At 55.1% G+C, this 23,432-nt stretch overlaps 3 protein-coding genes across 6 annotated transcripts; all 3 read right to left on the bottom strand.

The window, feature by feature from the left end:
* Positions 1-9,089: 9,089 nt before the first annotated feature.
* LOC118166073 (ovocleidin-116-like) lies at positions 9,090-12,273 on the bottom strand. 2 transcript variants are annotated; one of them, XM_035324675.1, is made up of 5 exons: positions 12,115-12,273; positions 11,964-12,029; positions 11,296-11,346; positions 11,032-11,124; positions 9,090-10,953 (listed from the first exon to the last, which is right to left on the bottom strand). In XM_035324675.1, exons 2-5 carry the CDS (start codon positions 12,015-12,017, stop codon positions 9,244-9,246), a joined length of 1,908 nt encoding a protein of 635 aa, XP_035180566.1. In that variant the 5' UTR covers positions 12,018-12,029; positions 12,115-12,273; the 3' UTR covers positions 9,090-9,243. The 2 variants fall into 2 exon arrangements, with proteins under 2 accessions (XP_035180566.1, XP_035180565.1); XM_035324674.1 differs by having other exon boundaries at positions 11,964-12,272.
* Positions 12,274-12,561: 288 nt separating this feature from the next.
* IBSP (integrin binding sialoprotein) lies at positions 12,562-14,433 on the bottom strand. Of its 2 annotated transcripts, none has more exons than XM_035324679.1 (7): positions 14,406-14,433; positions 13,989-14,084; positions 13,864-13,914; positions 13,683-13,748; positions 13,465-13,527; positions 13,242-13,331; positions 12,562-13,149 (listed from the first exon to the last, which is right to left on the bottom strand). In XM_035324679.1, exons 2-7 carry the CDS (start codon positions 14,040-14,042, stop codon positions 12,649-12,651), a joined length of 825 nt encoding a protein of 274 aa, XP_035180570.1. In that variant the 5' UTR covers positions 14,043-14,084; positions 14,406-14,433; the 3' UTR covers positions 12,562-12,648. The 2 variants fall into 2 exon arrangements, with proteins under 2 accessions (XP_035180570.1, XP_035180569.1); XM_035324678.1 differs by having other exon boundaries at positions 13,989-14,100; positions 14,406-14,429.
* Positions 14,434-17,106: 2,673 nt separating this feature from the next.
* On the bottom strand, positions 17,107-20,282 carry DMP1 (dentin matrix acidic phosphoprotein 1). Of its 2 annotated transcripts, XM_035323423.1 has the most exons (4): positions 19,295-20,282; positions 19,173-19,208; positions 18,037-18,696; positions 17,107-18,006 (listed from the first exon to the last, which is right to left on the bottom strand). In XM_035323423.1, the coding sequence occupies exons 1-4, from the start codon at positions 19,349-19,351 to the stop codon at positions 17,479-17,481; spliced, it is 1,281 nt and encodes a 426-aa protein (XP_035179314.1). In that variant the 5' UTR covers positions 19,352-20,282; the 3' UTR covers positions 17,107-17,478. The 2 variants fall into 2 exon arrangements, with proteins under 2 accessions (XP_035179314.1, XP_035179313.1); XM_035323422.1 differs by having other exon boundaries at positions 17,107-18,696.
* Between the last annotated feature and the right edge of the window lie 3,150 nt (positions 20,283-23,432).

Raw genomic sequence — 23,432 nt, 5'->3', positions numbered from 1 at the left:
CAGCGGAATCACTGTTTACTACCTTGTGAAAGATTTTTAAAGCATGAGAGCCTTCAGGCACAGAGGTTTCCTGAGGATTTAGATGGCTTCTGTCATCCCATCACATCTGCAGCTCGGTGCTTTTGGAAAGCAGGCTGTTTACCAAAGACCTTGGATGCAAATGCAGACCTACAGCTTCAGGTGGGTGTTCGGATATTTTAGCTTCAGCATTAGGTAGCAGCTGATACACCCAGTTAATCATACGTTGATATGGCTCTTGTCTCTCATGAGAGACATGACATGAACCCCAGGGAGTTGTTTCTGGCAAAAAACTGTCATTTCCAGCCTGCTAGGAGATGGCTGTGCTTCTGAGCACCGCTGCCAAGGCCACAGGGCTGATTTTGTAAGAGACGGAGAACAATAGTCATGTTTTGCACTAATTCAGAAGCAGGACATGCAGCGACAGTTATTACTAAACAGCTTCATTTTATGCAAGATCAGCTAGTATGGAGCTGTAGTAAATTTAGCACTTGCCTCATGCCCGTCATTATGTGGTTATTCATCCTGTAAATCGTTTTGCCCAGCCGAGAAATTCCTGTGCCTTGGCAGGAGGCAGTGCTTCTCGTCCTGTCAGAGATAAGCAACAAGCGGAGCAGAAATGGGGTAGACTTCCACCATTTTCACTTCCCACATTAAGCTCCCAAATTCCTGCTCCATTTTGGGCATGGGGGACCCCTGCCTGCAGCTACTTGAGACAGCCGGTCCTTCAGGAGGGTCAGCCCTCCTGACCTTTCCCATATTGGCCCTGCTCGCCTTGTTGTCCCACAGCCGTCAGTCCTCTGGGTACAATCCAGCCTGGGTTTCCTACTTGCCCTGGACCCCATTCAGCACATCGGGCTGAGCAACAGCTCCAGCTGCACCCTGGGACCAGAGCAGCATCCTCTGCTTGGCTGTGACTAAGGCCAGGACAGAGAGGTTATTTTTTTCAGCAGCATTACGAACGCTGTCAAGGAGAAAACCCAAGAAACCCCAACTTGGCAGTGCTCTTATAAACAACTGCTCTACAGCTACAGCATTCCAAAGAAAAGCAGGCTTGGAAAATACCAATTTCTATGAAAAACAGATGAAAACCAAAACATTCTTGCACCGCTACCATGTTGCGTGGAGTGACACGGCCATTGCAGAATGATGTGGGGACCTATGACTTACCTGCGTATCGCAGCACCCAATACTGGAATACACGAGGCAATAACATTTCTGTTCTGCTGCGCAGTGCAGATGCCAAGCTGCCAAGGCAAGTGCCATTTAATGCTTGCTCAGGCACCAAAGGGGATTTCAGCATCCCACATGCCCAGCGCCAGCTCTCACCATTCCAAGAACAACGCTGGCCCAAGAGCGATGGATAGGGACAGAAAGCAGACTTTCTGGGAAAACAACCCAGATGTAAGCAGCCAGAAGACAAGAAAGTGCCAAAGTTTGACAGATAGCACCTGCTTTGGTCTGCCATTTCCTCCCCTCGTACACAGAGCGCCCACCGGCTTGCTCCTTCTGACCCTCTGAGTCTAGCTGCTACCTGATTGCAGTTTTGAGTGCCTTCTCAATAACAGAGGGCTAAATAAATAAATGAGAGAAAAGAAAAGAAATCTGAGAAATTGCCATACAGCTGTAGGCCAGAAATCCACGAGGCTGGATGGCCTCAGCCAGATTACAGCTCTAGGATAGCCAAGAGCCTGCTCCTGCTACGGCGTAAATACAGCCCAGCTGTCTGTAGCTTCCTAACATGGAGCCCTACATCAGTCTCCTCCCTTCGCTTTCAAAGCCGGACATAAAATAATAGCAATAATAATCAACTTTTCTGGATCTTTTTTCCCTGCTGAAATTCATGTGATTTAATACCAAAGCCAGCGGGGTGGCTGCAGGAGCCAAAGCAGCACAGAGCAGTTGTGTTATTTTCCCACCTGGTAGTCCCCGGCACGAGGAGCAGAACTGCAGACACTGCGGTACTGCTGTACTTCAGCGCCGAGCTGACAGGACAAGAATTGCATTTGTTTCAACTGGAAAATTTGGGAAACTGTCCGGAATAATATTAGAAACAAACACAGCAGGCAAAAACACATAGGCTGTGCGTGATTCTTCCACAGCGGTGCCATTCTGTGGTGTATGTAACCCCTAAAAAGCAGTTGTTTGAGAGCTGGAGGGCAGGGCTGAAGCAGCTCTCTTGAGGTGTTGGCTCTGAAGCCTGAACACTGCTGCAGAAAGCCCACGAGACCTGTGCTTAAATCTTTCACGTGCTCCTAAAAGGTCACCGGCCCCCTGCCCGCTCATGCCTCGCGATCCAAGAAGTGAGGGCAACCTAAGTGACAGCTTTGCAGAAGACTGCTTTTTGAGCAAGGATTGCAAAGCATGGTGACGAGTCACTTCCCTCTCCCCCTCCCCTGCCATCTCAGCGCCCCTGTTTCCTATCCCCACAGCACAATTTTCTCCTCCCAGGGAGAGAGGACACTAATGGAAAGGTCCGCGTGTGCAGAACGGGCATGGAAAGAACAGCATCGCCTCGCTCTGCCTTGCGAAACTGCTGGAAAGTCACAAGACACCCGTTCCACCTAGCAGAGGGAATGGGGAGCAGAGAGCCCCCCCAGAAAAGCTGCTACCCGTGCCAGAGGCAAACGCTGAACAGGGCACACTTTCCCAGCACCTCCTGGCAGGGACCAGCGCCGACCAGGTAATTTGGAGCGGTGCCAGACACTGCACCACACTCTGCAGCACGCGGGTCTGTGGTTACCCGCACACAAGACCTGTTGTCCACATCCTGCTTGTGCTTCTCTGTCTCCAGAAGGGCTGGGGAGAGTGAAATACAAGCTGCGATGGAGTGCAGGACTGCCGGGATGGGCTGTGACCCTGCCACTGAACCTGAACTTGGACCCAGCCTGGGCTGAGCACCAGAAACCACCCTGCTCTCGCATGGTGTCAGGTTTTTTTGTGAGCAGTTTTCATGGTTTTCAGTCTGGGGCTGTGGTGGTGGGAAGGGGACGGATGCAGCACTGAGTCAGTGTGAAAGCAAACATCTCTCCTGGGCACTGCATGAGGAGTGGGAGGAAAAACCCTCTCGTGGACCCGGTGAAAGGAAATTAGAGACCTGGGGACTGGGTTTGGACAGGAAGTAGCTTGGTGGAAAGGCTGATCTGATTTTGTGGGAGAACCAAAAACCGTCAGGCCAGGGTCAAGGCATCCTGCCCGAGTCGGGACAGGCTCCCCACCGGAGGCTCAGCTCCAGGCTGGAAAGGCAAGACAGCTCCTGCTCATCAGGGAGACCTGTTTTAATTAGCATCGGGACAAACACCTCCAACACCATGCGCAAGCAATGAGCCGGTATAGAACATCCCTCACATCCAGCACTTTCTCCTTCTGTTCTACCTAAAATTGTGTTAAAAAGAATTATGAATGTAATGTTTTTTTTCTTGTTTTTTTTCTTTTTTTTTTTTTTTTTAATGGAATGGGAAGTAGTCTCTCACACCCGAGAGAGATATTGCCATCCAGCAAGTCAAGGGACAGATTCAGTTTCCTAATCGTATACTTGCTCCCCCAGCAGCCTGCCACGCTAAAAAAGATCTAAAAAAGACAATCACATCCAGATTTAGGAAATAACATTTTGCACATAATTCATAGTGGCTACCTAGAAAGATTATTGGTTGAGCTTACAGCTATAAATTTGGCAGAATAAATGGCAAACTGTGGTTGGCATAGGGATGCAAAGCAGGAAGTGCACTGGAGCTATACATTAACTAGACGAAAGGAAAGCCTAAGAAACTCAGTTAATGAGCAGGCTCGAAAGCAAACAGCAAGAAGCGACAGCCACCGGGGCAACCAGCCCTGGAGAGGCATAGGCAGCATCAGGGATCTTTGCATTAGGAACAACATTCCAGGCCAATAAATAAGAAGCCAGAAGTGCAGTTTGCTCATGGAGCCTTGTTTATCACCAAGAGGTCAAGTGACTTCTCCTCACCCATGGAAAATGTGAGCACAGAAGATGACAAGCAATTTTGGGAAGCAACATCCGTTCTGTATGGAGAAATTTGATCTGTTGTACCCAAAATAACCGATGTTGAAACACAGCCTAACTCACATCTAAGCCATCGATTAGACAACAGGAGGAAGCAAGATGGTTTTGGGGAGCTTGGTTGGTCTCATCTCACGATGGGGGGCAGTGGCAGAGCTGCTGGGCAGCACTGACCATGCCCCTGAGGAGCAGCAGAAACACCAGCACCTGCACCTTCGGTAGCACTGACACAGCAGCACCTGACCCACGCAGCTCCCCGGTGCTTCACGCTCCTGCACCACCCTAGCAGCAGCATATGGATGTGAAAAGCAGGAGGAACAATAAAAAAATCAGATGGTGGCTACAGCAAAATGCAGAGCAGGATGCAGGTCAGCAGTGCTGCTCAGATTAACAAACCCTGGCAAGAGGTTCTTCTGTGTTCAGCATTTGCCAAAAGGTGCCGAGCTCCCTTGGGCAGGCTCTGGTATGCAGGGGCACACACGAGGTATTTTTGCTGGTTTGAAACTGGAAGCACAAATGCATCCAGGGCTGACAGCACGATGGGAGCGAGCTTCCTGCAACGCCACTGCGCTTGGACTCTGCCACAGCTGTGCGTGCACACAGGCGTGGATATAGAAACACATCTACACGCGGTTAATAAGTTACGTTCCCCTTTTGGTCCCAAATGAAATTCTGGAGTTCTGAGTCACACGGAAGCTACAAAACAAATGGAAAATTACAGCAACAAGAGAGAGACCTAGAGCATGCTCCTGTATAGTACGTCAGAAGTCCTAATGCAAATAACCCAAGCCCCCTGCTTGAGAGAAGATGGGAAGAGGAGGGACAAATTCCCACAAGTAGCCATGGGTGGGTGTGGGCATCTCCTCTGCCCGTACCCCAAGCACAGTGGTTGTTTTCAGGTATACCTTCCAACCTCCCAGACCCAGCCGCCGTGCCTCTCTGCTAGGTCACTGCCATCACGGGAGGCCGCAGGGTAAACAGCGTTGGTACCATTTCACAGATTCACATAGGAGGACAAGTGGGACCAGGTCTCAGGAGCAAGAGCAGGACAAGGTGGGCTGTGCAGAGAACACTCCCTGTGGCTTTTTGGCAAACAGTGTGAGTTTCACTGGGAGGCAGCACGGCTGCTTTTCCAGTTGACTCACCCTTTTCCAAAGACATGCCTGCTGGATGGCCTGGGCTCTTAAAATGATAGCAATTACATAGATTTTCCACCAAAGGTGACTATAACCAAAACACAGTAGCATTGAAATCCTAATGGAAACCACTCTTTGAACTAGCCTTTCATTCAACTCGATGTCTACCAACCCTTCCCACCCTGATGTCGCGGCGTGTAACTCGCATCGCTTTCAGCGCAGGTCACATTCATTGTAGCTCTGTGCAGGCCCGACCTCGCAGTGCTGCTGCAAAGGACCCACAGGTCATGCAGCTATCAGGTCCTAGGTAAGGTTTGAAAGAAAGGAGCCAGCTAGAAGAGAACTGGTAGTTCCCCCCCCCCCCCTTTTTTTTTTTTGTCAGGCCCAGCTCCGTGCTGCCCACGCGTCAGACAGGGCACAGAAGCCCCAGAGGTGCTCAGATCTCACTCTCAGCCCACAGCTAAGACAGCATTTCTCCCAGCACGCTGATTTCCCATCAGCATGGATACTGGCAGCAAACCCCACAGATACAGAACAGCAGAACAAACAGAAACCTGGCCACCTAATTGCTTTCTGCGGCCATCGCTGCTAAACTCTAGCAGGAAGTCCTCCCCATAGGCTTTGGTGGGGAAAAGCTGCATTCACACACACAGGGACTGTGTGTTGGGCGGCTTTCTGTTACGTGGGCTGTGCAGACAGTGCAAATTGAAGCCTCAGACAGCAGGGCTGCTCCTGTTTCACCACCACACGGCCTGCGGACAATTAGCCCGTCTGCACCCGCTGCCCCACGCCATGCACATGCAGCAATTAGTGGGGGCACAAGGAACCCAAGCCCAACAGCTTGCATTGGGCCAAATCCTGCCATCCAGCAGATGTGCTGGTAGCATTTCTCCTATTCACCATTGCAGTGGCCATGGCTCGCTTCTAAGACCTTGCACCTCTGTCACACATGTTGGGGTCAATTTTTCATTTTTTTTCAGCCATGCACAAGGCATCCCAGCACATATTTTTTTTTAGCCCTTAGCTAAGAGGTGTCCACCTGTGCTGCATTTCAAAGGATCTTACCCTGTGGTGCTTGGGGGCATTTTCAAGATGCCCCCACTCAAACAGTACACAATGCTCCACTAAATCTCACTAACTCTCTCGTTCGCTCTTCTCCACTTTCTCCTCCTGTATTGGGGTTATTGCCCACTAAAGCCATTATTCTTTAAAAACCACACTGATGAGCACCAGTTCCACCACACACAGCACACCCTCATATCTTGGTCTTCTCCTCCCAACTGCCCACCCCAGCAGGCTGCCCAGGTAGCCAAGCCTCCAGTGGGAAAGGTGTTAGGAACACTCTGGTGTTAAAAAAAGCTGAAAACAGGGTCTGGAAGAGAGCAGTGCCCAGAAGGAGCATTTCTCCTGCAGGTTGTTCAGCTGTTACTCTCCAGGAAATCTCCTCATCCGAGCAGAGCCTACTCTGACGAGTGGCAGGGGGAAATTGGGCTTTCCAATAAAAACAGCGGTTGGTTGGCTTGTTTGTGTTTGTATTTCAACACAGTAATCTCCCTGCAGAACGGTCTAGGAAAGCAGAAGAGAAACGTGTTTTCTGTGAAATGTAATTAACATGGTTTTCTTCCTGTCGCAAGGTATAATTGCGCATACAAACCGAAGCACAAGAATGGGGTTATTCTGAGCTCTGGTTTGAGCATTTCAAAACACTGTGATGGGTTTGGTTTGTAAAACTGAAGAGAGGGCAGACGTCTCTCTGCCTTCCTGTTTAAGGCAGTGGTCTGGGAAGGGCTGCCATAACCTATAATGACAGCAGGCTCGCTGGGAGCAGCTTGTTCCCCCCAGTCTATAAATGCAATTCTCCACAGAGTAAACATGTACCACAACACGCGTGTGCTCGCAAGCCACTGCTCGACATGACAAACCCCCTTCTGATCCCAAGCAGTTGTAAAACTTGTGTACAAACACCAGCCCTGACAATCCGCACGCGGCACGCATCGGGGCATGGGATACTCCTGCAGAATTCCCAAAATCAGCCCAATTCTGGGCAGCAACCAGAACTGGCCCTCCTCACAGTCACTGCCTCCCCCTGGCCTTCATGCAAGGAGCGCTGAGATCCAAGCCGTGCTTTCTGAAATGAGAGCAGCAGTGGGGGAGAAAGGTAAGAGGGGAGAACCAAGCAGGCAAATATTTTGATTTCCAGGGATCCGCACAAAGACCACAGGACAGAGCCTGAGACCTTCTGGAAGTGTGAGCTCCTGCTGAAAGTCAGTCACCCAAAAGGCGTCCCTCTTGCATCTGTTTTACCATGTTCTGGCCCATTAGGTCCAGGAGGTTATTGTGTTACAAAACACTGACAACCATGGCTCAGCAAGGGTTTTCCCAAGGACCTTCCAGCTTGCATTTAGCAGCAAAATCCCCTTTCAGCTGCGTTTATGGAGGCCATGACTGGTCTAGCCGTGCTTCAGAAGCAGGCAGGGATGCTGAGATGCAAGCCCTGCCCTCCCTCCTGGTCACCGTCACCAGCAAGGTGTGCAAAAAAAGCCACCCAGGGCAAGCACCAGCCTCACCCACATGTTTCCGAGAATCATCCAGACCCCAGAGGAGCTGAGCTCCAACCTTGCCCCTCAAGGTACCAAAGGGCAAGGAAACACAAATAACTTCTGAGCCACTCCAGAGGTGCGACAGACTGCAGCAGCTCAGTAACACAAGATGAGATTTTCCAGCAGCCTCCCAGCTCGTGAATCATGTTTCCTCAGTGCCATCAGCAAGGTCAGCGTGCCAGCTCCGGCCCCACTGCTTGCTGATGGGGCAGCCCCAGCAGCATTGCCACCCATCCTGGCTTCCTCCGGTGCACATGGGATGGCAAAAACACCCCCAAAACGGGACTGATTTCCCCTAAAGGTCAGGGACCTCGTTCTTGGTGCCTGGAGCTGCATGGCAAAGGCTGTGCTACCTCCTTGTGGTGCCAGGAAACCCTGAAACTCTCTGCCTGCCACACCAACCGCATGAGGAGCGGAAGAAGGCTTGACTCTCCCTACAAGGCCCAGCACAAGGCAGGTGGGAGCCCTTCAGAGACACCTCTGGAGCTGAAACAGCCTGTGTATTAATTACAATTATCCAAAACCCCACTGCCATCTGCTTGCAGCATTTCTCCAACCCCTCTAGACCCAGGAGGGCAGGACAAGGGTTTTCCCACCACAAGAGCTGCGGCATTGCCACATCCATGTTAATGGGGAGGGATCAGGCAACCACAAACAACAGCAAGGAGAGCATGGAGCAAACGTCTCACACTTTTGGGGTGCCCCTGACTTTGAAACAAAGGCACTGGCTGTACCTGGGTGATGGCAGTGGTGGCCCCACCAGCTCCATGGCACCACAGCTCTCCAGGTGGGGCTTGCAAACAGACTTGTGGCCACGCCAGGATGAGGAGCTGCTGCCACTGCCCTCCCCAAAAGAGGGATGGTGCTTCCTCAGGGGCTAAATAGCTGTGGGGCAGGGTGTCCCTGATGAAGGACCGGGCTCCTCCCAGCACAGCTGTGCATGCTGCAGGCAGGAACAGCTGCAGCAGGGCCTGGGGGGCGGTTGAAGCTGTAAAACCTGGGGTTTTCTGCTGCTGAGGCCACTGCCAAAAGCCTCTGCACCCTGTGCCAGGGGGATGAGATGCTAAACATCGCTGGAAACCCACCGTGGCTGACATTCCTCCCATAAGCATTTACCCGCATAAACAGCTGCCCACGTGCAGCTGGCTGCTCTCCCTCCAAAAGCCTTTTCCCACTAGATGGTGCCCAGCTCTCGCCAGTGGACAGCACAGGGACACGATGGGCGATGGACGGGTAGGAATCACGTCCGGGGGGGCTGCTTGCAGGGCCCCGCATGGCACGCGAGTCCCCACTGTGAGCACAAAACCCAGCAGAGCCTCAGTGACAGAAATGCCTTTATTTCTCCATCATGCTGGAGGCTGGAGGACACGGGGCTTTCTTCACCGTTTTGCTACGCCGCCGCCGAGCACGCACTTTGTTACACTGCTGATTTTTGGGGTGGCGGGGGGGGGGGACACACACTGGTGGCACCTCAGAGGGGCACAGAGGGGCCATGGTGGAACCGCGCCGCCGCCCTCCGGGCACCCCACGAGTGCTCCTCGCCGCTCCCGCTGCGGCTGCCTCGCTCCCCCTCCGAGGACTGGCTGCTGTCGGCACTCCAGAGGCCGGCGTGGGCGCTCGGGGGCACCAGGGGGCTGCCCCCCACCCCGCCGAGGCTGTACAGGGCCCGCTCGTGCAGGTGGAGCTCGTCGGCATGCCTCACCTGGTCCAGCTGCCTGGAGCGCTCCAGAGCCGCCAGACCTACCAGCCTCTGGCCTCCATGCAGGCGGACGAAGCCCCCTGCTGAGGCCGAGGCCGATGCCTTGCTGCCCTTGGGGTGCTGGGCCCGGGCTCGGGGGCTGCCCCGTGGCCTGGGGGCTCCCGGCACTGTGGCGGCAGTCCCAACGGCATCCCCTGTGTGGGCTCTGCCAGAGGCCAGCCTCGCCACTGCCCTCCTGGGCGATGACACTGCCTCTGTCCTCGCTGCCTTTCTGAGTTCAGCTTCCTCCGGCCGGGCCTTGGGCCCGTCGTTCACTGGGGATGCCGTCCCCACCTCCCCACTGCCTCCTTGCCCTACAGCAGCGCTCCTGCTCGTGTGCCCAGCCAGTGTGCTGGCAGTAGTGCTGCAGTCCCCTGTGGTCAGTCCAGAGGACACCTCGCCGCTGGCACCCCCGGCTGTGACAGCAGGCCTGCCCCTGGACCTTGGCCCCTCACCTCTCGCCTTGTCGCCATGGTTCCCATGGCCATTGACCACTGTGGTGACAGTAACGTCACCCTTGGTGCTTCCCTCAGGGATGGGGACCATCAACCTTTGTCCACTGGGGACAGCGGTGGCACCGCTCCCATCGTTCCCTGTGGAACGGCCACCCCCAGGGCTGCTGGTGATGCTGTCCCCGTGGCGTGGGGTGTCTGTGGTGGCCAGTCCCTCAGGCTGCCCCCAGGGCCCAGTGGTCCCTGTGGTGGGGATGGCACCATCCTCGCTGCTAGCACTGGTGCTGCCCTGGGTGCCGCCGTGCTCACCCATGTGGATGTTGGCCCTCCCGATTAAGATCTTCACCTCATCCTCCGGGGTGATCTGTGTGACACCGGCACTGCCCGGCAGCCCCCTGGTGATGGTGATGGCACCCACATCGGGAATGTACGCGAACTCATCCACACCTTCGGCGTCCATGCGGACATCCTCCTCCTTCTCGGTGACAGAGCTGACAGCGGCACGTCCTGTCCCCATGCCACCTGTGATGCCCGCCCGCCCTCGGCCAGGTGTGGTGACTTCGCCGCTGCCCTCGTCCCCAGCCCCTCTGGCAGCCGAGACCCTCTCCTGCCCAGATGTCACAGCCCTGTCCACCAGGACCCCCCACACGCCACCATCACCCCCATCCCCTCCATCACCATCCCCACGGGGGCCACCAGGGCGGATGCTCTGCAGGAGGATGTCCTCGCCACCATTGACCTCCTCCAGCGACACCAAATCCATGTCACCACTGCCCTCCGAGCTAGCCAAGGTGGGACCCACATGCGTGCTGGCACCCGGGCGTGGAGCACGGCTCTCCCCACGGCTACCCGGGGTGCTGCGGTTTTCAGGCTTGGCGCTGTACCCATCCTCCAGTGCATAGCGGCCTCCGCTGCCTCGCACCGGAGCCTCCCCATCCTCCTTTCGTGGCTGGTGCACGGGGACAGCGCTCTGCTCATCAGCCTCTTCCTTCTGTGGGGGGCACGGGGAGGGTGGGCATGGGGCAGTGGGCACACCCCGGGGTCCCACACCACCCCCGGCACCTCTCACCTTTATCTGCGTCTGGTTCCTCCGTGTGGAAAACGAGTACACATATTTGAAGATGTAGAAGCCATGCTTGGTGTTGCAGCCTTTCAACAGTATCTTGGGGGGAGAGGGAAAAATGATTTCCTCCTAAAAATGGTGGCAGAAGCTTCCCTGCAGTGGGGTTCAGCTCCCACCACCTCCCTCACATGCCTCCCGAGCTCATGTTTCCCATGTCCCCTGGCTTCATTTCCCAATTTTCCATGTGATTTTTGGCATGGCCTGACCTACCCGGTGCTGTCCGGCGCAGTTCCCGCTCACCCTGGCTGGCGGCAGCGGTACCTGTGGGCAGGAAAACACCAGTGGGAGACACAGCGTGGTACCCAGGAAGGCGTGGGGTAAGCAGATCTGAGTGGTGCTGCGGGCTCTGCTGCCACAGCACTGGGGGGGTTAATGGGATCACTAATGGGGTAGTCACTGGGGTGGTTAATAGGGTAATAGATGAGGTATTCGATGGGGTATTAATGGGGTAGACAATGGGATAGTTAATGGGGTAGACAATGGGATAGCTAATGGGGTATTGGATGGGGTATTCTGGTACTCGATGGGGTATTCAATGGGGCAGTTAATGGAGCATTCACTGGGATATTTGACGTATAAATGATGTATTTGATAGGATAGTTAATGAGGAATTTAATAGGGTAGTTAATGGGGTATTCAAAGAGATAGTTAATGGGGTATTCAGAAGGTTAGTTAATGGGGGTATTCGAAGGGATAGCTAATGGGTATTTGAAGGGATAGTTAATGGGGTATTCGATGGGGTATTCAAGAGGGTATTTAATAGGGTATTAGAATGGATACTGGATGGGATGCTCAGTGGGATATTAGATGGGATGTGGGACGGGGCAGGGGATGGGGCTATTCGGTGGGCTGCTCCCAGTGGGCAGCACCATACTCACGGGTGTGGGCAGCACGGCGCCCAGCAGGCAGAGGCAGAGGAGGGCTGCGCGCATCCTGGGCGGCTCCTGGGGGCACAGCATCACCCCGTGGAGGGCTCCTCACCTGTGGTGTGGGCGGGCGTCCCCAGGGGCAGCAGGACAGGGGGGTTACCTGTGCTCCTCAGAGGCTGGTCCCCGCAGGCGACGCTGGGGGCTCTGTGCCCTTGGCTGAAATTTAAAGTTGCCCAGGGGGGGCCTGGAGCCAATCAGCTCCTGCCCAGGGCCATTTGTCAGGGCTGGGAGCGCCCGCGGATGCTGGGCTGGGGAGGGGGGCAGTAATTTCCATCTAAAAATGAGCCTGTGGTGGCAGGCAGCTATCAAATGTTCCACCTGGCCGCGCAAACAGAAAGCACGGTGTATAAATATCTGTCCCCGGGGGCCGCAATTGCCTGATAATTAGCGCGGCTCGCAGCCTGGCGCCCGGCCAGCCCTGCCGTGGGAACACCAGGGCCACGTGGGGACCCTCGGACCCGCTGCTGGCGTCCACCCCCCAGGGCTGCAGCCTCTCCTGCTGACCCGAAACACTCATCCAGAAGCAAACCACACCTCGCGAGCCAGCTCCGTTCAGTTGCTTTATTGCATTTGGGTTGGTGAGATACACAGAAAATGGGAGGCGGCTGCTGCGCGATCCCAAGCGCTCCTGCGCTCACTGGCTATAGTAGTAATCCTGGCCGTAGACGTCGTAGCCATGCCCCTTGTAGTAGCCGTACTCGTCCTCGTATGCCCGGTAGCTGTCCCCACGTGCGTAACCCTCGTGGTCCCCGTAGCTGCCCTCAGTGGGGCCTTCGTCCCCGCGGCCCCCGGCCGTCACCACATACTCCCACTGCTCCCCGGCCGTGGTGGCCTCGGTGTGCTCCCCGTCACTCGCCGTGGTCGCCTCGTCCAGCACAGTGGTGGCAGCAACAGTGGTTGCTTCAGGTTCCTCCTCTTCCTCTTCCTCTTCCTCCTCCTCCTCTTCCTCCTCTTCCTCCTCCTTGGCTGCTGCTGTGCCGTTGCCATGGGGCCCCTCTGTCCCTGCTGTGGTGTTGGTGCTCGTCCCATTGACGCTGTTCTCCTGCTCCTCTACCTCTTCCTCCTCCTCCTCCTCCTCTTCCTCCTCATCGCTGTCTTCATCCCCACCCTTGCCCTTCGGGGCCCCCTTACAGCCCTGCAGCACACAGGAATAACCCAGCATCAGCTGTGCATTTCAGGGCCCAACTTTGGAGGCCACACACTGATCCCCCCGCCCCCTGAGCTCACCTTCTGGGGGTGTGTGGCGTCCCCCCCCAGCCCGCCGTCCCCAGGGGCCACCCCCTCGCCTGCCACCTGGGTTCCTGGGTGGGATGGTACCTGTGGGGACAGGAGGGGACACAGCGTCAGTTGCATTTTTTCCCCCCAAATCCAATGATGCATGGGTGTGAGTCCCTCACATTTCTGCATTTATTCTTCTCCAGGCCGGAGGGCCCCTATGGCCAGTACTCACCCCACCTTCCCCCTCCTCCTCTTCCTCCGAGCCGTCCCCCTCTTCCTCCGAGGAGTCGCTGCCCTACGGAGAGGAAGAGCGTGCTGCTGGGTCCCGTCAGTGTTCTGAGCCCCACGGCCTCAGCCCTGCAGGTGCTGGTGCAGATGTGCGGGGGCATTCTGGGGGCAAAACCCCCAGGCGTGGGGCTGAGACCCCCGTGAAGCCCCCAGTGGACCCACCTGGTAGCGTTGCTGCGGCAGGTAGGCGTAGCGGTACAGGTAGTACCGGCGCCGGTTCTTGAACACCTGCAGAGGAAAGGAAGGAGCGGATCAGCCCTACAGCCCCCGCTGCGGACCCCCATCACTCGGGGAGGGATGCAGCGACCCCGCTGATGCTGGCACCGCTGGGGCGCGACCCTACCGCGTTTTCCTCCGAGTCGTCCGCGCCCACTCGCCGCAGCCAGCTCTTCACCTGGGGGAAAGGCTGCATTGGTGCCAGCCCGGGGGTGGGGCGGGTCAGGGTCCCCCCATGGTCCCCACACTCACCGAGAAGGCGGAGGCCATGGCCAGCAGGCAGGCGAGCAGCAGCGCTGTCCTCATGGTGCTGGGAGCAGCGGCAAGAGGCAGAGGCTGGTGCTGTGCCTGGGGAACACCACAGCTATGCCCCAAAAGGCAGAGGGGACATTGGCATCTGCACTTCCCGTGCCCAGCCAACCCCTTCCTAAAAACACGGGGTACTGCTTGGAGGAGCCGTGTCCCCATAAATGGCATCAGTGGTGCCGGTCCCTACCCTGCATCCCCACCATCGCCAGCAGGATGCTGCTGCTGTCCTGGGTGGAAGGCAGCCGACCCATATCCCCAAGCCATACCATACAGCCATACAATGACTGAAAACACCCCATGCCCCCTCTCAGCCCCCCAAAGCACATTAAATCCATGCAACCCCAAACAGAGAAAACTCACGCTCTGCAGCACCCGGGGCTCCCAGCGAGTCGGCCGGCACTGATTTCCCACAGCCGCTGCCCTGTGGGATATAAGGCGGCCGCGGGCCCCCCTTTCACCCCCCCAGACAGTCGCCGCCCTGCCCTGGCCCTGCCTGCCCAGAAAACCCCCAAATCTCTTCAAGCCAATGGCCAGCCCCGTGCTGATGCCAGGAGGGATGTGCCGCGGCACTTAATTGAGGGTCTGGCCATGGCTGGAGGGTATAATAAGGTCCTGGGCCTCGGTTAAAATAAATATTGGGAAATCTGGTTTCAGTTTTTGTTTTTTGTTTTTTTTTTTTTTTTTCCTACTGCTGCCTCCCTCTTTGGGAATCTCTGCTGCTGTTTTTTTCTGTAAAACAACCAAAAAAGTAAATAAATGGCGATCTCAGAGGCCCAGTTTCCACGATCCCTTGGGCGAAACCATGGACCAAAAAAATGCTGAGTCCTGACAGATGGGGCTGCCTGGAGAAGCCCCTGGTGAACTCAGTGCCCGGGACAGAAGTGTAATAAAAAACGTGTGAGGTGGGATGGGGCTGGAGACGAAACGCTTCCCGTCAGTTTGTCCCCAGGTCGGGACCGCACTGGCAAGGCATTGGTTTTTTGTCCTTGCCTTCATCCCCACATCAGCACGGAGATGCTGGGGAAGGGCTCCCACCGATCCCACATCTGAGGGGACGGAGAGGTCCCTCACGGCCACCCAGGGGACCGGTGGCCCCGGTGGCAAGCATGTGCCTGTGGGGCAGAGCTACATGTGCCCAGCGGGCTTCAAAGCCCACGGTGTTGCTGCAGCCATAATTACAAGGGAGCAGCAGGGCTGGCCACAGCTTTCGGCTGGCGCCTTGGGCCAGGAAAACCCACAAATATATATATATATATAACAACAATATATAAACAATACATTTTTCTAAAGCCATTGCAGTGCTCTCTGTTAAAGAGGGGAAAAAAATAAAAAATAAAAACAGGGCTAGGTGGGAATGGGGACAGGCACAGCCTGCCCAGGTTGGAGTTTAAATTTAATCAGAGCTGGGCTGCAGGAGGCGACCCGTTATGTAATTAGAGGGACGCTGCCTTTTAAAAAAAGAACTTTGACTCTAAAAGTGCTGATTTCACCCAAAATCCCTAAAAAAGCCGGGGGATAATGACCGTGTGCCCACACACCTATCTTTAGCTGGCAGGGCAGAGCCGGCACCAGCCAGCCCCGGTGTCCCCACGTCCCCCGATGCCACCCGTGACGGCGCACGTGGGGCTCGCTGTGCCGCAACCCAACACCCGGGGCTCCACAATGGGCTCATTACTGCAGGCGATGACGAACATGGGGCTGTGAGACCGGACCCCCCGGAGCCCCAAGGAGGAGGAGAAGGACGAGGAGGAGGATGGGGAAGGCACCCCTGAGCTCTGCCCCACAGGACACGCGCCTGGGGCTCGCACCGGGACGCCCCGTCCTGGTGCCAAGCGGCACGTTCCCGCCTGTAATTGGTATTTTTGCAGCGCGGCAAGGCGGTGCCGTCCCATCTCCTCGCCCTGCAGCTATTCTGGCAGGAAACCTCAGCACCAAAAATAAGTAAAGCAAACACAGGCAGAAGCTCACTCCACACAGGAGGTGGCGGGGAGAAGGGTGGCATGTGCCCCCAGATCCAAAGCCCATCAGCCGGGCACGGCACTGGCTGTTTTTTCAGCAAGCTGTCAATTTTAGAGTAAGAGCAGGAGGGAAGAGCACCTAAAACTCTTCAGGTATCTGGCTAAGGTATTAGCACCCAAATGCTTGCATCAGCCCACTGCAAACACACGTTTCCTATAATTTTCCATTTTCTCTGAGGCACGAAACCACATCAAAGGAATTAATGCTATTTACGCACCCGGCTAAAAGCAGGCAATGACTGGGGCTGCAACGCATGCTCCCGAAACGCAGGGACATGGAAACAGGGCAGGTCCCTGAAACGCGATCACGGAACTGTCGCAAACCCGAACCCGTCGGATGCTGCCCGCTCCAGCAGCAGCAGCGCAGGGCTGCAACGTGTGCGGTGCGTGGCCGAGCTGCTGCGTCAGGAGGACCGTGCCAACACCCACAGCGATCAGTCACCATGCAACTGGTACGGATGGGCTTCGACGCTCACAACCAACCACCTGACTGCGTACAGCACGCCCTTTCCAGCTCAGGTGCTCGTTTTACTTTTGCAAAGGAAGGCTCTGGGGGTGCGTGCACTGTAAGGGGTGCTGCGCGCCGTAATGGACCTCGTGCGCTGCCTTGTGCTTTGCAGGTGGCACAGCACCGGGTTTCGGCTGGCAGCAGCAGGTGGTGCCTCCTCTCCTCTCCAGACTCAGCTCTTCCTCCAGAAACCCGCTCCCTGCAGCTGCAATAAAACAAAGCAGTGCCTCTGCCTGCTGCGCGTGAGAACCTCACAGCCTGGCCCATGAGGCACCCACCCGGCACCCCTCTGCAGCTCTGATTTCAACTCAGATTTGTGCCCAAAATGGCAAAAAGGCACCCCAAACCAACCTGCCCACCTTACAGAACAGCCCCATCCTTCCTAGGGCCCAGCCCATTTTCTGCTTTTCTACCCCAAATCTCACCCAGCTGGGGGCAGGGCCCAGTTTGGGTTAACCCCTTCTTGCCCAGCAGCTCCTCCACCCCCAAACCCCTGCAGCCTTCTGGGAAAGAAAAGCAGCAAAGCCGACAGCAGTGGGGTCTGATGTTTTTTAATGTTGATGAAGATGTACACAGGATACGTTTCAGTTTCAAAAAGGTAAGTGCCATTGACATGAAAAGGATACAATAGAATGCTTTCTGTACATTTCTTACAAAATATTACATACACCCCATCCTGACATGGTGTGGCACACTCCACACACGACTCCCCGTGCAGCACAGGTGGGCAGTTTTAGGGAGAGTGCCAGGACACATCCGCTTGCGACGCAGAACTTGGGTTTTACCCGTGTCCAGCATCCCCCCACAAGTGGCTGCCCCACGTGGCCAGCTCTCACCCATTTTGTCCATAGCATCTTCCCCGGAGGAAGCCGACCCGTCCGCACAAACAATAAGTTATGTGCTGCTGTCAGTACCCATCCTGGCAGTCGTTGTCATCGTAGTCGGCGGCTGGCTTCCTGCGGTAGGCGTCCAGCCGCCGCTTGCGGCTCTCACTGCCCAGGCTGCGCAGCAAGCTGGCGTCCTCCTGGGAGTGGCTCTGCTCATCATCCTCATCCTCTGGGGACGCACTGTTGGTGCTCTCTGTGGATGTGCTGTCCTCGCCTGTTGTGTTGTCTTCCTCCTCGTCATCCTCGTCGCTGCCCTCCGGGGATGCGCTGTGGCTCTCGGCCGATGCGCTCGGAGCATCCTTGTCAGGTTTGGAGCCGTTCCCATCCTCCTCTGATTCCGAGCTGTCCTCTGTGGACTTACTCTCCTCCTCCTCCTCCTCCCTGGACTTGCTCTGCTCTTCCTCGCTGTCAAGGTCAGACGGTGCGCTCCTGTCCTCAGGGGACGCCTGCTCCTCCCTGCTGCCGCTGCGCCCCTCTGGTGCGCTCACTGCCTCCTCTGAGCCATCCTCCGCGGACTCTGTGGACTCCTTGGCCTCCTCATCTGAGGCCTCCTCATCTGACGCCTCCTCATCTGAGGCCTCCTCATCTGAGGCCTCCCTAGAGGGGCTATCCCTGTCCTCATCGTGGCTGTCCTCATCCTCCCCAGACCTGCTGGCCTGGCTGTCCTCCTGTGAGTTGCTCTTCTCCTCAGCTGAGGGGCTGTCCTCCGTGGAGTCAGTGTCCTCGGCCTCTGGGGACCGGCTGTCCCTGTCCTCCCGGGGGCTGACAGAGGCCCCCCGGATGCGTCGCCCTCCGCCCAGATTGTCAAAAACTGAGGGGTCGTCTCCCTGCATGCCTTCACCACCCAAGCCAGCGCTCTCCTCCTCGTCCTCCTGGCTGCTGCTGCTGCCCCCTCCGCGCTTGAAGCTGCCTCGGTACCTGCTGTAGCGGTGCTGGGCCATTGCACTCTCACTGCTGCTGCTGCTGCTGCTGTCACCATGTCCTCCAGCATCCCCAGTGCCGTAGCTGGGCCCTTCGCCCTCCTCACCGTCCAAGGTGTCGTCCCCGCTGTCATCCTCCTCGTCCCCGGGCCAGGCGGGCAGCCCGTCATGCTCGGCAAGGTCCTGCTCCACGTGGTTCCCGACAGCAAGGTCCCTGTCACCAACATCCCCTGGCCCCACGCTGGCACGAAGGTGACCGAGGTTTCCACCGCCCAGGAGGGGGCCCAGTACCTTCACCTCATCCCCCGGCACCGCGTCCTGCAGGTAATAACAGCATGTAAGGTGCCTGAGCATCGCTGCCTCCTAAGCCATGCAAGCCTCTGTGGACCCGCAGCGCTTCCCACCTCATCCCCTCTGCTACTGCGGGTGGGAGAAAAACATCCAGCCCTTCTTAGCTGGGACCAGGCATTACGAGAGACTGCCACCTTATGCGTTAGGTGCCGTTCCATCCTGCAGAGATGGGACAGGTCGTCACGCACAGATACAGGAATAAGAAGGCTTTGAGCTCAGGGTAGCCTGAACCGCAGAGAGCACAGAAACTCTTTTTCTTTTTTTTTGCACAAGCATAGCGTAGCGCTTCAGGTTAAGAGAAAACATGCATGGAGAGAGAAAGTCGCCTGAGCTGAAGCCCCTCCAGCTTAAAAAACTAAACTGATGGGGCAAAGCTCCCAGACCCGCAGCAGCATCTCTCCCCAAGGGGACCGTCCCACTGCCATGGGATGCGGGCACCTTACCTCAGGCTCCAGGGGCGCGGAGAGGCGGTTGTGCACCTAAACACCAAGAGAACACCTCACGTCAGTTTGGGGGGGCAGAAACAGCGGGATTTGGGGCTCGGGGGCTGCGTAGGGGTACTCACAGGGTGGGCGCAGGCCGCAGCCCACAGCATCAGCAGCGCCAGCAGCGCAGCCTTCATCCTGCTGCTGGTGCGATGCAGCCAAGGCACGGACGCGTGCGGTAGCGTGCAGCGCGTGTGCTGCCAGCCCGACGCCGCTGCCCCGGCATTTAACCGCTGTCCTGGGCCACCAGCAGCCAATGGCACCGGGGCCGGGTGCGGAGGTGTCGGCGGGAAGCGGCCTCCCACGCTTCCTCCACCGGGACGCCGGCCCCAAAAACAGCTCCTGGTGGCGGGCGGGGGGGCACGAGCGGCGGGGCTGGCTGTTAATGAGCTGACAGGCCTGCGCTCTGTTTTCCTTGCTAAATTTGCGCCCCTCCTGTCGTCGTTCCCCTCCTCCTCACCCGATTCCCCTCACAGATACCGTGGGACGTGTTTTCCTCTTGACCTGCGACCAAATTATATCCCTGGCCCCCACCAGATGCAAGCGTACATCACCGGCCTTATTTTAGGCACCTCGAACAATTACGATGTGTTGTTTTGCTCCTCGTGTCCAGCCCGTATTTAACTCTGCCCCTGAAGACCCAGCGCCACCTCACATCCCTGCTTGGGAAGGGGACCGGACCCCAAAAGAAGCATCAAGCAGCAAATCCCCCCGGGGAAGGAGCCAGGGCTGCATCGGGTCATGATTTGGGGTGAGGTGCCCCCAGCCCCAGTCACGTACCATTGCCGCTCCCCGTGACGCGGGTACCTGGAGGGCAGCCACGCTCCTCGCCTTCCTCTGCTGTAATTATGCCGCCCTCCGGCTATATTTACCTCTGCCCAGCAGAGCCGGACAGGAAGCATCACTGCAGCCCCGCGAGAGCCTGGAGGAGCAGGATGCGGCCCGGGAGGCGAGCAGCAGAAGGTGCTGGTGCCCAGAGCCAGGAAGTGGTTCCTGTTCACCCTCAGCTCCTAAAAAATGGTGTGAATACTGAGTTTTGAATGTCAGGAGGACAAGAGAAACCTGCAGTGACTCAAAACGCAACCAGAAGCACTTTCACATTTACTTTAGAAAAAAAAAAAAAAGGGCCATGTGAGAACTGAGTACTAAGCATTTCCCTCACGCACCCAGCTCACACCTCTGTGCAGAGAAACCCATGCAGGTACACAAAGATTCCCTTCAGGTTTTTTGTTTGTTTGTTGATGTTGTTTTTTGACTAACTTTGGGACTGATGTGCTTGGCAAATGCTGCCCTGAGGGTTTCAGGCGGTGCCCGGGCAGTGACACCGTGCACTGCGTGGTCTGCTGGACAAAAGTGGCCTCAACCCCCCACACACACACCAGACCTGGGGAACCTCAACCCACCCTCACCTCCGATCCATGGCCTTGTGTGTGCGGCCGCCTAGCCCAGGCTCACATCTTGCCCATGCAGCCACCTCTTCATGGGGCTGCACAAGTTCAGGTCTCCCCCATCACCCCACCGTCAGTATAGTACGGCTCCTCGCCATTTTGAGATCCTTCTCCACCTCCATCAGAGGAAAACAGCATTTGTTCCTAACACAAAATGTGTTTGAAACCCCCAAGAACACACAGGCAGCACTAAGGCACGTAACTCAGCAGGGTATTACACGTGATGAATAACACTTGTGCTTCTCCAGAAGGCTCCACGTGCACCGTGTGTCTGAAGTGACAACTACCAGGAACTTGAGCTACACATGCCCATGGACATTGCCCATCTCAGGTGCTTGTGGTGGAAGAGCACTCACATTACCCACACCGGCCTCTACCTCCGCTCCTCCTCGTTAATAAAACCACATGCCTGAATAAGGCAGCAAGGCACAGCACATGGCAGCACACCTCACCCCGAGGGGATCCAGTACAGATCAGGTACTTCCAGCTTCCCTCGGTGTCTGCCTCATGCTGGTTGAAGGACCCTTCCTGTTCTGTTTTATTCTACTTTTTAAGAATTTGGTCAACATGACACTTTGGACAGTATAGGGCATTAGTTGAGTCAGTCTGGCTGAGGGGCAAAAATAGCCATCCCTCCGTCTGCGCTTTAAAATAGCTCCTCCCCAACGGGAGTCAAATGTTCCCAGGCTGGGAGCAGTGTTTATTTCTCTCCCTCTTTTTTAAACTTTTAATTTCAGCTTGCGTAGGCTATGTGGTCAAACATGACACAGCCCAGCACAGCAGCTCCGAGGCGACAGGGTTCGAGTCTCTAATACACCGAGTGCATCACGCCTCAAAGGACCAAACCCAATTTAGCAGCCGCATACGGGCAGCCTCAGATGAGCATTTCCGAGCCACTTCCCGCACGCAGCCAGCACATCTAGATGGCAGAGCCCTGACTGCCGTTCTCCCCTCTATCAAGAAAACCACACACACAAATGCAGTCACTACAGCTTTTATTCAAAACTGATAATGAAATAGAGAAGTACAATACAAGAAAGAAAAACGAACCAATCAACACAAATGAGATCCCTGAAAACCGTTGGGCTGGTTCTTTGCCTTATGCACACAGGGCACAGGTCAGCTCACCCATGCCAGGCTCACCCACGCCATGCTCACCAGCCACCGGGGCCTGCAACATCTGCAAGGACGAGCCCAAGGAATCCCACCTGCTCCCAGCTTTCCTGCAGTTTTTTTCAGTAAGGAAAACAAAGCAATGTCGTCAGACTCCTTGACTAGCACATAAGATCAACTTTGAAAGCACCTAGTCTGCATGCCTCTGGCTTGACTTTTTTTTTTTTTTTCCCAAAATGAAGATGAAATAAGCAGCTAAAAAGAGCACAGGAGGATTTTTTTCCCTCTGATTTTCTTTTTTTAATGATATGCCCCTATCATAGTCATCTTTTGTTGATATTTTTCCCGACAAGTTCTCCGGAGATAGCTCAAGTAAGAAATATTGTCAGCTCATATGCATTTATTATTATGCTCCAACTTAAGAGCTGCTTGTAAATTTAGACAGGCACAGGACACTACCCATTTCAGATGGATAAACGTAGCTTTTAAATTCAAGAAAGCAGTGCTAAGAGTTAGTTTTTTTTATAGTATACAGATTTCAGTAAACAATGAGCCTTCAGGAGGCATTTCAGTTTTCATTTGTTTGAGGTGAAACAGAAGAGCAAGTCAAGTAGTAATGTCAGCCAGTACAGAGAACAAAAATGAACACATGATAATAACATACATATTCAAACGCATCAACTATAACCACTATCAGCACTTCCAATAGGGAAGGCCAACTTTTTCAGCATGAGCTGCTACAGGTTGTGATCTTTCCAGTGTCTCGAGTGCTTACATACAAATAATCAAAATGAGAGCCACTTCACCAGCTCAAAGCCTTAACGCACATCATCCAGCACAGAAGTGAGCCCTCCCTTTGTGCCTGACCAGCTGTAGCCCTAAGTCACAGACAGGAGAACTTAACACTCAGAGCCCTGTCAGCACCACCAGGCAGACTACAACCCCACACCACCTAGGGAACCTTGGAGAGGCACATCCGCACTGAACGACCAGCCCTGGCTGTAAGCAGATTCAAAATGGTTTATTTTCTTCCAGTAGTAAGTAAAAAAACACGTGGACACATACGGTAGAGATAATTTGACAGAAACAACAGCTGGTGTATTTACAGTTCCTTTATATTCTAAAACAGCTGAATTTCAAAATATTTATATTGTTTCAAATTAGCATATAGCAGATTTGATAGAAAAGTCACATTTTATTTGGGAATCAGAACTGGCACCGAGGTCAACTTGTACTTTACATATACAAGACCTGTAAATTCAATCCTTGTACCTGGTATGCAAATGTATGGCTCAACACCACTCTCTTGTGGGCACAGGTCTGAAGGTCTGTGGCTGTATCAAGCACAAAGACGTGCAGATAGCTGCAATAAAAACAAACCTGCCCTCAGTCCTTCCTGTTATGCAACACAACACAGGGCACGTGTATTAATCAACAAAAAATACACTTCTCTCTGCTTTTCCTCTTCTTGCTTTGTTTCAGGAGCTCATTTAGCAACACAAAGGGGAACCAAAACAAAGGTATCAGGACCTCCAGCATAACTCTGGTACACAACAAACTCATGCTCTTCTATACCATGGAGCCATCCTTGATACAGCCAGACACTTCGCTAAAAGGTCACCTAGCTGTCAAACACACCAGTGCTCGACTACATCAC

Source organism: Oxyura jamaicensis, chromosome 4 (genome assembly GCF_011077185.1).
Source record: "Oxyura jamaicensis isolate SHBP4307 breed ruddy duck chromosome 4, BPBGC_Ojam_1.0, whole genome shotgun sequence".
NCBI classification, from domain to species: domain Eukaryota; kingdom Metazoa; phylum Chordata; class Aves; order Anseriformes; family Anatidae; genus Oxyura; species Oxyura jamaicensis.
Note: the sequence above shows the minus strand (reverse complement) of the source record. Positions and strands in the feature narration are given on the sequence as shown.